We start from the raw sequence: 14,725 nt of genomic DNA on the forward strand, positions 1-14,725 counted from the left end.
TTGTTCGATTGCATGAACAACGATTTGATTGGACAGCGGTTTACTTCTTCAGAAGATATCGAAACATGGGTCTCTGACTGGATCGCTTCCAAGGATGAGGACTTCTTTCGCCAAGGAATCCGTACATTGCCTGACAGATGGGCGAAAGTGGTGGCTAGCGATGGACAATATTTTTCTTAAGGTATTTATGTATTTTGTGTTTGTACTACAGCTTCAATGTGTGCGTACCAACCGCACGAATTAATTCCTAGACCAAATACTTATGTGATATTTGACTGTGAAAGGACTTGTTTCAACCACTTGTTTCTGAACTAAATTCTTAACGAACTTGAATCATATACTATATTATTTTAATTTATTATTTCTATCTTAGTGCTGAATGACTTACACCTTACAAAAAGCTAAACATTCAAATAAAAAAGGTAATTTTGAAAATTAAATAAAGTTGATCACCAACATGAATACAAATATAACAAAATATTTTAAAAATCAGAAATTGATTGGAGCACTGGAAAATATGAAAGTGGTTATTGTAAACTGAATTAAGAATAAGGACAATAGGTAGGAGTATGTCTCTACACGCTCATTATTAACTTTTCGGATAGACGTGGTAGTCAATATAAGAATAAAAAGAATCAAACATTTGCAACCCCAAAACAAATTTGGATTATTAATATTTGCATGCTTCTTGTCACAGGAAGAATATTTGCAATGGTGTAGAAAGCAGAACAAGTGTGAAGTAAGAAAAACCAGCTTGCAAAGAGCTACAATTAAAACATTAAATGTAATATCAATTATCTAGCACCACAAGAACAAATTGTTACTCATATTTATCTTAAAACCTTCGGAAATAAAACCTATTAAATAGAAAAGGTCACAATGTAGTGATATGATTACAGCATGAGTATTAATTTACAAAAGTTGATGGTTAGAGTTTCAGGATCCTTATCTAGTGTATTGAGTTAAAAAATTATTTTAATAACCTCCAAGCATCGGCTTGTAAAATGACTAGTAAGCAACTATATAAAAAGGAGAAAAAACTTAAAAAGTAAAAAGTAGAGGCTGCCGCAAAAAACTTTCTTCCTCCAATTTCTTATACTAAATAAAGTTATAATGCAGTTAATGCTGTGACACTTATGAAACATGAACAAAATTATAAGATGTTTTCAGAAAGCTTTGTATGAAGAAAACTCACAATTTCTCGAATTCTCGAGAAATTGTTTTCACCCTTTATTAGGATTGCTATTGTAATTATTTTGTAATCTATCAACAAAATTACACGAGTCATATTTGAGAAAATTATCTAAAAATGTCGCCAAGAATAAACGACCTCCTTTTGAATATTTTCATGACAAAGTGTTCATCCATCTTTATAGAGTTATTAATAAAATATTTATCTGTGATACATGAACAAACTGCCTGATTCGTTTTGAGAAAATTATCGATGAAAGCTCTGTCAAAAGTAAATTATTCCGTATGGATTTTTCATGAAAAAGTTATACTATATGTCAGATTATTAGTGAAAGATTTATAAGTATTGAGTGCGTAAAGAGTATGTGTGACATAGTTAGGAAAAGATAACAATCTATTAGTTAACATTGTATATTTTTACATATACAGTTTACAAATAGCTTATATAAAAATTTATTTTACTAAAATAAAAACATAATTATTATTCGAAACAAATCACACTTTTCAAAGCCACTAAAGTTACATTTTATTTTTTCTCAAAATTTACATATTGGAATTTACCCTCATGCATGTTGTCTTGTTCACTCGACATGAGATAACGACTGCATATGCCTTGTATTTAAACAATACTTTAGGTCAACGGAAATTAAAATTTCAAATTTTATGATAACTTTAGTCTATATTTCATTATCCATGTTGTGCTGTTGTCTTTATAGAATCATAATAAAGGGCTTAATAAGAATATAATAAAGTATCAGTTTCACTTCCATAAGTAGAATGACTTTCGTACAGCACTAATTTTTATGATTACAAATTAAATTTTTCACGATTTTTTCTTGGAAATAACACATCTTCGCTAACAATCCTATCTGCGTTACTGCTTGTGCAATCTTTTTGATCATATGTAAAATATAGAAAATTTAATTTAAAAAATAAAATCAGCTGTCATATAAGTTAACGGTTCTGTCATCACTTTTCATGTATTGTTCGTAATGCCATCACCGCCATCTTTGGAGGAAACTCGACGAAAGTATAGAAGCAGACATTTGCTACTACTACATTTTCAGTAGTACTTACTGTTGTAACTTAAAATCTGAGAACTTAGCATATCTAAAATTGAAGAATTCACTCATTTCTCGCTGGAGAATAGGGATTCCATTTTATACATTTACAAGGTTTTAGAAAATGCGTGTCAAAATCACTATAACATTTCGTAGTAACTTAATTTAATATTATAAACCATAACTATATTATTTGCTATTGTTTGTTCTGTAGATGCCATTATAATTTATCAACGTATTATATTGATAATTATGAAAGTAATTTATAGAAAACAGTAATGATGTATGCAATACGTTAGAACGTAGAATCAGATGTAACTCTAAATTTCAGTTAATAATTTTTATTCTGTTAAATATGCAGTACATGTATTTAAAAATAAATTTTGAAAAAGGGTATTCCATTAGATATGTTATATTAATACATTGTTCGTTTAATTTACTTACCAAAATGTATCTTACGAATTTCTTGATTTTCGGAATGGTAATCTTCATCAAATGTCCTATTCTGAATTCAGAGAAGTCTACTATATAAATAGATCCTACACGATGAAAATCTTCCTTATACAGCATATCAAAGAGAATTATATGTCTCTTGAATACAACGTCAAAGTCATATATTTCTGGATCTATTCCAAAATTCGTGACGATGACTCGGTAACCATCTGGTGTTAATGTGGGACAAGGGAATATAATTCTGCAAAGGAAATAAAATAATTAATAGTTTCATTATGTACCAAGAAGTCAAACTATGTTATTGCAAAAAACGATTCAAGCACATGTGTATGTTCGCGTTAAATGGCCACAAAAACAAAATTGGAAATTTAGTTACGTGAGATTCGCGGTCAACGTAAAATAGAATCAGCAATAATATTATCGTCTTATTGTTACAGGATACGGGAAAAGAGAAAAATAATAATTCTGAACATTCCTCGATAAGCATTTGACGAAACAAATATTTTCCAAAGGACACCGAGAGCTCTATGCAAATAATCCATTTTTATAAACATAAGGTAGATTCTCAAAATAATTTACAAGTTAAAAGTGGGTACCGAAAAACGAAATTGAAGTGAAAAATACGTATTAATGGCTACTTTCTATATAGCCACCATGTCTTGTTTTATTGGCAAACAAAGGTGACGCCTTACGACTGGTGAATCAAGCGCTACACATAAGAGTACTAATATATGTGGAACTATAGCCACTTTGTCAGCAAATGTTTTGGAGTGAATTTGCGTGAGCCAGACATATTTAAGATCAAACATAAATTTTGGAGTTGTACCATGGCCTAACCGTTTTTTCTAGAAGGGTTACCATAGCAAAGCTCGTTAATTTAAAGCATGAGTACATTGAGCCTTCTTAAATTTCGTAGGAAGAAGATACAACTAGAAAACCTCTGGAAGTTTGTGTTGACCATTCCATTCTCTTTCATGGGTAAAGTAAGAGAATTGTCATTACTTGTGGTCTAATGAACTTCTATTGATAGTTCGAGTGGTCTGTATTACATACCCTCCCATATCTGAAGGATGTGAAGTTTTAACCCCATCAATATTTTGTTAGGTTTAACAAAAAGTCTTACACTTGGTGTTAAACTCATATAAACAGAAGCTATTTTAATACCTCTTATAACCCAAATGTGTGATGTATATATACAGTTATACTCAAAGTATGTGAAGTTTTAGATTTATCACTCTTGTTAAGTTTGATCAAAACTCCATTAAGAACAAAAACATTTATAACCTCAAAAATGTCTTAACTTCAAAAATTACGTTACCTTTTAACTTAAAAAGAATTCTACCCTCAGTACATGTATTGGATATGGTATATATGTTGCAACATGCAAAATCACCGCTCCTCATGACTTTTTAAAGCGTTTCTATTAAATTGATAATTATAGATACTGAGTATAAAAAGATAAAGTGATAATAGAGATTTCTTACTGGTGTTTACTTGCTTCAACGATTGCTGGTGAGAGTGGATCTAAAGATGCAAAATACTCATTTAAGATTCCTCTTAGCAAAAAGTATGCATCAATCTTGTCTTTTGCTTTTTGAAGACTGAATTTCGTCTGTCGTAGGAAGCAAATAAGGACATCTTTATCTGAAAAAAAAAAAAAATAACACACTTATGTAAATGGCAAAAAGATCGTAATATCAAATGAAATCATGATAGATTATTTTTTATGTGGAAGGGAAGGAGGTAGTACTACTATACACGTTATAATACCAATGAAATACGGTAGAGATGTTTATTTTAGTCAGGTTTCTCAGAGATGACAGTTCACCTAGAATATTCCGAAATGTTATTACTTCTTTACAATATGTTACAATAAATTTACTGTAAATTTTTGTTGGGTGTCCTGATGTATTAATATGGAAATATGGAAGCACTCTTAACACAAAGTAAATTAACAAATGAAATAGTAGTGAGAATTACGCTATTCCTGTAGAGACCTCCGAAATTTGAATACTTATAGAATTTGTGATGTTATAGAGCCCTCCGTTTGTTACATTGAATATTAAATGTATTGGAAGTTTTGGTTTAATGTGCAGATTTGAAATACAATCTGTCGTAGTGTCATTTAAAAAATTTAACATTATGTTGCGTTGGCAACAGTTAATTTGGCGATATTGGAAAGTATGCTAAACAGTTTTCTATCAGTCGATATTTATTATTATGTTATTAAGTATTCTGCCTTGTGATAGGTCCTGAAACTAATCAGTTTATATATATATATATATATATATATATATATATATATATATATATATATATATATATATATATATATATATATATATATATTCAGTGTGAGCCTGGAAATGTTTCTTCCAAGTTTCTCGATTTTCAGCTTTCTGTTTTAACTCCAATATTTTTTTCTATCTTTCAAATAACCCATCGCTTGTTCTCTTCTTCCTATTTCCAGCTTTCCTTTCATGTTTTCGTCTGTGGAGATACGAAAAAGGCAATTTCTTTGCAAGAGGTCTCCAATTCAATTGGCCTTTCTACGACGTATGGAGACTAGAAGCGTCCTCTTCTGTTCTATCTGTTTTAAAACATCTTCGTTTCTAACTCTTCCTGCCCATTTTGAAGCTTTGTAAACATTGCTTATTTTACTTCCGTAATGTCCAAACCTTTCAACTACTGACGCAAATCCCGGGGGAACGAGGGGAACAGGTCCCCCAATCTTGGACCTGGGGGAACTGTCCCCCCCCCCAATAATCGAACGTAGAAATTGCTTTTTGGGATAAGTGTCATGATGTGTCCGAATGCCACAAAGGAATGTGAGATAAAATTGATTTCTATTGGCTTTTCCATCTTTTAAAAATAATCGTATTCTGTAGTATTTCATTCTGAACTTCGTGCTGTAGTGCATTTAGTAGTCTCATCAGTATGTAATAATTCCACTTCTGCTACTGAGCACAAATTGCAATAAATGCTGGCACAGAATTTGGCCCTTTTCTCATGCTGGAAAGTTGTCTCAGCTGTAGGTACGGGCATAAATTCCGGGAAAATGGGGAGAAATGTCCCCCCAACATTGGAACTGGAGTATCTCCCAATAATTCGATTTGAAAAGTGATTTTTGCAGATAAGTGTGGTTATTTGTGTTCGACTGCCACATAGGAAAGGAGATGATATTGGTTTCTCTTGGCTTTTCCATTTTTAATGAAAATAAAGATGTGAGAGTGTGCGTGACGTAACCTGATGTGAAATCTTATCTCCTTTTCTCCCCTAGGCCCTAGCATACGAAGAGTATATAGACTACCCAATGTCAGTAGAACCCATCTTTTCAGTCAATGGGCATTTCATCTATTTGTAGTATCAGTCTAGGCATCTACTCAAGCTTCGTAAGCTAACTAACCCTATGGCCTATGGAGCCCGGAGGTTCAGTGCCGCGTTCACAAAACCTCTCCTGACTTCTGTCCTTAGCCAACTGGATCCAGTTTCTACTTTGGATTCCTATTTATGCGAGATCCATCTTCATATTTTCCTCCCATCTGCGCCTTCGTCTTCCTAATGGTTGTTTTCCGATTGGTCTTCCAGTCAAGACTTTGAAAGCGTTTCTACTTTCTTCCATCCTAGCTACATGACATGCCCACCTAAGCCTCCTAGACTTGATAACCCTAACAATGTTTGGTCATCCGTATAAATTATGTAGTTCCCTCTTGTGAAGTTTCCGCCATTCCTCATTCCCGTTCCTCTTGGGTCCGAATATTCGTCTTAGAATCTTGTTCTCAAATACTTTCAGTCTATGTTCTCCCCTCAGAGTAAGCGACCATATTTCAAAACCATACAGAACAACAGGCATGATTATCATTTTATATATATTAAGCTTCAAATTTCTCGACAGAATTAGCGACGACAAGAGATTTTGAACTGAATAATAACACGAATTTCCTGTATTTATTCGACATTTAATATCTTCTTGAATTCGATTTTCGTTTGTTAATATTAATCCTAGATATTTGAAAGTATCCACTTTACCAAAAGTATTATTTAAGATTTTATTGCATTCATAATTTGCCGTATTACGAACCCGACGCACTTCTATGTGTTTAGTTTTCTCTGCATTTACTTCTAATCCCATGTCCCTGCAAACGTTTAATAAGACTTCTGTATTTCTTTCTTTGTTCTCCTATCATCCCCTATTAAATTTTATATCATCAGCATACGACATAATCTGGTGAACACCGTTTAACTCAAGGCCTGGCTATTATCTTTGATTTTCCTTATAGCGTATTCCAGGGCAAAGTTGAATAATAATGGCGACAACGCATCTCCTTGTTTCAGGCTATTCTCGACGTGAAAGCACGTGAACAAAACTTTCCTGCCCGGACATTATTTTCGGATTCATTTAAACATGCCTTAATTAATTTAATTAGCTTTTCCGGTATTCCAATTCTGTTACAACGTTGTACAATGTTTCTCTCTTAACCGAATCGTAAAGCCTTTCTAAAATCAATAAATAGTTGATGTACCGGGGTATGGTATTCCCACTTCTTTTCGAGTATTTGGCGAATGGTAAATATTCGGTCGATAGTTGAGCGATTTCGTCTAAATCCGCACTTATAATCTCCAATAATTTCATCTGCTTATGGGGTCAATCTTGCGAATAAAATATTTGAAAGGATTTTATAGGATGTTAACAGAAGAAAGATGTCGCGATAATTATTTCAGTCAGTTTTGTCGCCTTTCTTGTGGATTGGAACAATTATTGATTCTTTCCACTCTTGTGGCAATGTTTCCTTGTTCCAGTTAAGGAGGATGAGTTTGTGTATATTGTTCCACAATTTTTCGCCTCCAACTAAAATTAACTCAGCTGGGATTTCGTCTACACCCGGAGATTTGTGTTTCATTAATTTCTTTACAGCGGTTTCTACTTCTATTCGGTTGGGTTCTGGAATATACGGTTCTGTCGTGTGTATTTTCCTTTCTCCATGTACATTAGTTTTTGGCTGCGTGTTAAGCAAATCGGCAAAGAAATCAATCATTCTATTTAAAATGCTGTGTGTATCAGTGAGAACTGTTCCGTCAGCTTTCTTTAACATAAGCACGAGGTTGATATCATTTCTTATATTCGTTGATCCCTTTGCATGGCCCGAATGTTTTTTAGTTTTACTATTATGTTCAAGTTCGTTAATTTTAGCTTTCAAAAAATCGCGTTTCTTTGTTCTAGAAGTTTTGAAAGTTTCCCTCTTGATGTCTACGAAATTCCGTGTGGCTATTTCATTCGAATTTTGTAACCAACGTAATTTTGCCCGTTTTCTCTGCTAGTTTAATGCATTTCTGGCTGAACCATGGTTTGTTCTTACGTATTTCCGCGTGTCCGAGCTTTTCTTTTTAGAGCGGATGCTTCGTAAGCAAAGAAAAGAATTTAATTGCTTTAATATTTTTCTCTATAATCTTAAGGTTACATCTGTTAACTAAAGAGTATATGACATGCGTCAGATTTCTGTAACAATTCCTGTAATGCTATTGAGATTATGATCATTTTGCTCAAATAATAGTATTGTTGCGTCATACATAATTGATATTATTTCTTCATGGTTTTGGGGAGGTCATTATTTATATTATTATATTATTATAAAACAATTTTAACGTGTATCTTTGTGGATGCCTAATTAGAAACATACCAATTATATATATGCATGTATTCAGATTTCAGAATGTGTTCACGGCACTGGTTTGTAATACTGATATGTACTACTACTTAATCTACATCGCCCAATATATAATGTACTCTACAACAGGTTCACCTTAGAAATCAGATTCATCTACTGTAATATGAGTTTCATCTCCCTTCCCTAGAATAAACCTCAAATCTGCCCACCTCCCAATGTTGAAGACAACCAATGGCGTATTTAGGATTTTGTTTCGAGGGGCTATGCCCAACACAGGAAAGGAAGTGGGCAATTGCCCACCTGAGTTTGAGAATTAAATATATTTTAATTTATGCATAAATTGAAGTTATAATATCAAGAATTGCAAACCGATAAATCCTATATGATATGGTACAAATATTTAGGAGTGAATCTAACCCTTTATTTTATTCATACAAGAAAATGGAAGCATCCTCTTGGCCTACCTAATTTCCCGGGCTAAGTATTCCCCCGTTTTGATTTTCTTTAATTCATACATTTCCTTCTTTTAAAAATAACTAAATGATATAATTTCCCTTTGTTATAATAGCTAAAGTCCCGTCATGTTGATATCCGTGCAAGTTGGTGTGGAACAGCAGTTTCGCTTATAAACTCCTCTTAGTTTTAGTGTTACTGATGACGGGCGACTTGAATCAACTGACAACGGTCGATAAAGCATCATAAGGGAAACGAAAGAAAGTAACATCAAGAAAAACAAACAGAAAAGTAAAAAGGACGAAAGAAAGAACAAAAGGACGTAGTTCTTACATGGAATGAAATTTGACAAATACAGTATTATTTCTGAACAAAGAGCATAAGAAAATAGAAAGTCAATGACATTCTAAGAAATGGTAAGAAGGATTACTATTGTTTTTCAACTTCATAGATATTTCGAGAATCGCTCATATATATATATATACATACATACATATATATATATATATATATATATATATATATATATATATATATATATATATATATATATATATATATATATATATATATATATAATGTAGGAACAGTCTTGCCCGTCCCCCATATGTTGAAACAGATTTGCGCCGATGTTCTGAACCATAAAGCGAAATACTCCATATATAACACTAAATCAATTTCTTCGTTAGTCCAATATTAAGGCTGCTAGTTAACAACAGCGACCTTTTCTTCTTGAATGCTTCATTGGCTATAGCAATTCTCGACCTAATCTCTTTGGTCAGTATGCGTCTTTCGCCAAAATACTTCCCATATATTTGAAATGGTTGACATTTTCACGCACTCTTTATTCTACTCTGACCCGAAAGGCGCATTTAAACGGAATATTCTTATGGATTCGACTAATTATTGCAGATATAGATACTTTTGACATGTGTCAATATATCTGATAATAAAGAACTGCATATATAATAAAAATAAGATATATACATACAATGGACATAGTGAGATAAAATAAAATGTTTTGTTAAATATGAGTAATTGCAGGAATATTAGTATTTTTAGTTTCCAAAACTATATATATATATATATATATATATATATATATATATATATATATTGCAAGCAAACTCTAACAGAGAATAAATTAGATATCAGTATAACTTTCTATAATATTGGTTGTCAAATAATGTTTTAATATTTACTAGAAATTTTGCAATTCTGTCCTTCTGCCATATTACAAACATTACCAAATATATATGTGGTGTCCCGTGAGGAAGGGGCAATGCTTCGGAAAATGGTAGTATGGATGATTCTAAGCAAAAATGTTCATATGAATATGGACCCTAATCTCAACTGTTTGAGAGCTACAGGTTGTGAACCATTTTTGAATTCATGTGGCTTATTGCTTACCCTGTATTTATTATACAGAGGTGAGACATACCGGATATGAAAGATGATGGTATGACCTTTCCATCGGTATGCAACATGTGGCAGTGGTGTTTTTGGAAGAGAAGTTATTGAGGGATATTTTGGAATCAGTGTTGCCATCCAAATTCTTTAAATAACCTTAACTTTATCAAATTGCCCTCATAGCTTCCCTCATAGCACCACTGCTGGATGCTGTATACCGCTGGAAAGACCATTCCATCACCTTTCAAATCCTTTATGTCTCACCTCTGTAGAATAGCTAAGAGTGAGCAATACGCAACATAAATCAAAAGTGGTTCACAACCTGCAGCTCTCAAACCGTTAAGATTAGGATCAATGTTCATATGAAGTATCGCCCCTTCCTCCTGTGACACCCTATATATATATATATATATATATATATATATATGTGTGTGTGTGTGTGTGTGTGTAGGTTTGTATAGATAGATAGATAGATAGATAGATAGATAGATAGATAGATAGATAGATAGATAGATAGATAGATAGATAGATAGAGATAAATATAGGTATATACCTAATTTGTGAGTCATTTGTATGTACGTTTTAAAAGAGGGCGTTTCCTCATTTTCCTATAATACCACTCCGACCATTTTTAGAACAGAATAGATTGGTAGAAAAACGCATACTACATAGACGTAGTATTGGATCACCCTCAAATTTCGGATTCCACCGTACAAAAATTTCTGGTTGCGCACCTGATTGCAAGAGGTAGTAATAAACTGTTTTTGAAGCGGATTCAGCTTGAGATGAACATGTTCCATTTCTCACATTTTCTCTCTGTTGCAGCCGAAAGCTATGGATATAGTACTTCCGGTTTTTATATCAAGTATGCAAATTCCAAAAGTCTGTCATTGTTTCACAAATGTAATAAGTAATTTATTTGCATACTTCAGAATTTTCCAAGTAAGTACAAAATACTTAAATTGTAAGCATATTTGAGAATGCCTTTAACTGCCAAGGTGATTTGAGGGTACTGGTCCCAAGAGGCCATAAATTTTATCTTACCTTTGGCTCGATTATGGATAGTTATATCACATTTTTGTTGCGATATCTTGTTTCTCCCGAAAATGTACCAATGGGAGCCGAGCACTTTATGTGATTCTCATTGTCTCAGAGTAATTTGTGACAATGAGCATCATATATGATGCTCAAGAACCTGGATAAGTTAGTAATTTGTGATATCAAGGATGAGCATCATATATGGCCCCAGACAAACGTAAGGTGAGAACCACATATGATGCTCATGGCAGTCAACTTGTTATTAATGATCATACGACCACAAAACTCATGACTCAGTTGATTTGAAAATTATTATCGAAATTCTCAGCAAACTGAGAACAATGTTTACTTTTTGAACAAAGTTAGTTGTTCAAAATACTAAATAATTGTGGAAAGAAATTTTAAATTACTTTTCAATTTCTTCAACTAGTAATGACTTCAGAGGCACCCTGAGAGTAAATCCCCGAGATAGTTTATTAATTCTCCCCCGGGGCCATATCTTTGATGTTGCTCACTATGTGCTACCAGTATTTTGGAAGTTTAATTCCCTCCCTTTTTTATTGAATGTCCTCTCAAATCATCACTCATCTCAGAATTCTGAGAAATGCTAAAAGAATTGTAAAATACAAGTATATCTAAGAAAATATAACTACTGTAGTATGCTTCATTAAATAAACTATATTTTACTGCAGCGTGTTAAAAACCAGAATAGGAAGTAGTAAGAATGATATTATAATACTAAGTTTTGGAATTATATAATGAATGAGAAACTCAATTAAAAGTAAGAACTAGAACGAATGAAAACTACATTTGTTCATAAGGTAAATGTTACCTATGCCTGTCGGAAAATGAGGCTGTTTACTCATCCAATTCATCAAATGTTCCAAATCGTTCTCCAAACTTTTAGCATTTTCGTTCCTTTCTTCTGCATATCGTCTTATATCTTCTTGGCTCAAAGGATCAAAATACATTATGTATGACTGGTTCTGTTGAGTAAACCACAAAAAATAAGTTATGTTAATAAATAACTACTACTAAATAGTTATTATTTTTTACAATTTATCAGACTAAATGTATATTGTATCTATTAAAACTTGTCACTGAAAAGATCAGTTATTAAATAAATATTTATTTCTTTTCTTTAAAAATAATAGAACTTAAAATTATCTTGCTGTAAATAGCACGCAACAATACAGAAATGACACACCAGGTTTACAAGAACTATTACATATTAAAACATAGTTTATGAGGAAGGAAGCAGATTTTACGAAATATAGTTACACACGAGGAGAAGACTACATCCTTTAAACAGGAATCTTTTGAATCATAATTAACGATATTGGAACCCTAATTCTCTATACGAGTTACTACTAATTATCAACATCCATTTTTTTCAATCAATTATATAACTTCTACTATAATAACCAACAATAATTACAACTTACAAAATAAGTTGAGTCACATTATTTACAAATGATAGATATATACTCTTTTACGCATTTGTTTATTTATGACTTTACGCTTAGTTATACATAGTGAACGTGGATAATTGAATGTATGTGAAAATAAATAATCATGGTCGCTACTTGTCTTCTCCGCCACATAAACATGCTGCATAATAACAATTTGAGTCTTATTAAAATGTTATCAACTTATTAAGGCGAGTTTGGCCAGTATCTACACCTTTGTAATTGAAATTTGTTCAATAAGTTTAACTGAAGTATAGTGCAAATTTCTCTTCTTTTAATCTACAGAACCACAACTTTGCGGTATATTTATCCGAAAGTTTTAATCGTTTTTTATCTATTTATTTATTTATTTTTATTTTTATTTTTATTTTTATTTTTATTTTTATTTTTATTTTTATTTTTATTTTTATTTTTATTTTTATTTTTATTTTTATTTTTATTTTCTTTTTTATTTATTTTATTTTTTGCAAAAGATGTGCCGCCAAACCCATTCTATAGAACATAAGAAAAGCAAATATCTTACTTGCGTTTCATACATGCGTTTGTGAAGCAGTGAATATAGCGAAGGAGTAAAGAATATCCCTTGGAAACGAAGAGGAAGGGTAAGGTAGGTGAAAATTCGTATCAGGAAAGTAAATATGGTATTGTATGCGAAACTTCTACTGTTAATTCTATTTTACTTTCAATGTTTAAATAGATACGAAACATTCATTGTTTCAACAGCTATCTTGAAACAAATTAAGAAGTTGTTCTATATTGCATGAATGCTTTTGTGTTAGTTTCTTAACCTGCGTTCGTACGAAAACAAAGAAATATCGTTTTGGATGAGTCTCGCCTTTCATATCATTTTCTTTTCTTCATATTTCCACTTTATTTTCTAGAAAGTATTTCCTCCAGCAATCATGATTTTAGCAAAGAAAGGTATAAATTATAATTTCTTTGTCTTCTTCCTTCTTTTACGAACATCAATTAATATTTTTACTAGCTGAAGTGTTCAGTATTGCGGCCGAGACGATAGCTTTATAGCAAACAATTAAAAGTAAATTTGAAATAGTTTACTGCTTAACCTATCGCTTATCATAGCTTTAGAACGAACACTCCTGAAACGTGAATAATATTGAATAATTGTGGTTAGTTTTGCATGGCAGTGTATGGAGCAGGTATCCTTCTCCATACTCACTAACTGAACTGAGTGCTGTTGTCTACGACGAATGATACTAGCCTACGTGAATACTTATTACTAATGTAACTCCATTCTACGAAAAATCAAAGCGTTCTGTGGGATAAAAGTGAAGATTCTATGACGTATTTATTGCTATTTCTGTATCATTTACTTCAAGTATTTCTATTTTATTTATAACCATCTGTACAGGACGACTAATATATAAAGTATAGTCTAGTAGAGACAAAACTGTATTACGATTCAAACAAATTTATTATCACATATTGTGTGTATGTGCGTGACATATTGATCTTAGTGTCTCTTTATTCTTCAAGGGTATGCCACTAGAGAAGGCATGCTATCTTCACCTAGAAGGTTTCCGGACAAGACTGTAGTTCACACCAGCGTACGCCTCTCCCGTAACTTCGAGAATGGTGTACAGTAGGACTGAGAAAGTCCAAGTTCCTCAACACATTTATTGGTCTCGTGAGTCATGATGTATCAGTGGTATACCGATGGTATAAACAAATGAGCCAGAAAGTTACCAAAATAAACATTTCTTTCTGATAAGCTCGCCATGCATGGAAAGCTCCTGGACAGAAGGATCGTTCTAGAAAACGCAGAGAAAATCTTCGATTTCTTCGTGAGACATTTTAGTGGTGAGGTAAGTGGTTGGTATTTAGCAATAACAAGGGTTTTGCATGGAAACTGTAACAGGACTATTGGTACAAGTACATTGACAGGGAAACTTGAGCAAGTGTTCTCTCTCTCCATACAGGATTTATATTTGGTATTCTCATAAGGGAGCAATAAGCTAAAAAA

General features: G+C 32.4%; 1 protein-coding gene across 1 annotated transcript in view; it reads right to left on the bottom strand.

The window, feature by feature from the left end:
* LOC145691855 (alpha-tocopherol transfer protein-like) overlaps positions 1-12,246 on the bottom strand; it is a 32,586-nt gene extending 20,340 nt beyond the window's left edge. The window contains exons 1-3 of the mRNA XM_081767167.1: positions 12,105-12,246; positions 4,190-4,349; positions 2,697-2,946 (exon numbers count right to left, since the gene is read on the bottom strand). Of these exons, the coding sequence (XP_081623293.1) occupies positions 2,697-2,946; positions 4,190-4,349; positions 12,105-12,243 (549 nt within the window). The 5' untranslated portion in view covers positions 12,244-12,246. The remainder of the gene's footprint in view (positions 1-2,696; positions 2,947-4,189; positions 4,350-12,104) is intronic.
* Between the last annotated feature and the right edge of the window lie 2,479 nt (positions 12,247-14,725).

Source organism: Thermobia domestica, chromosome 8 (assembly GCF_964235325.1).
Source record: "Thermobia domestica chromosome 8, izTheDome1.hap1.1, whole genome shotgun sequence".
Lineage (NCBI taxonomy): Eukaryota > Metazoa > Arthropoda > Insecta > Zygentoma > Lepismatidae > Thermobia > Thermobia domestica.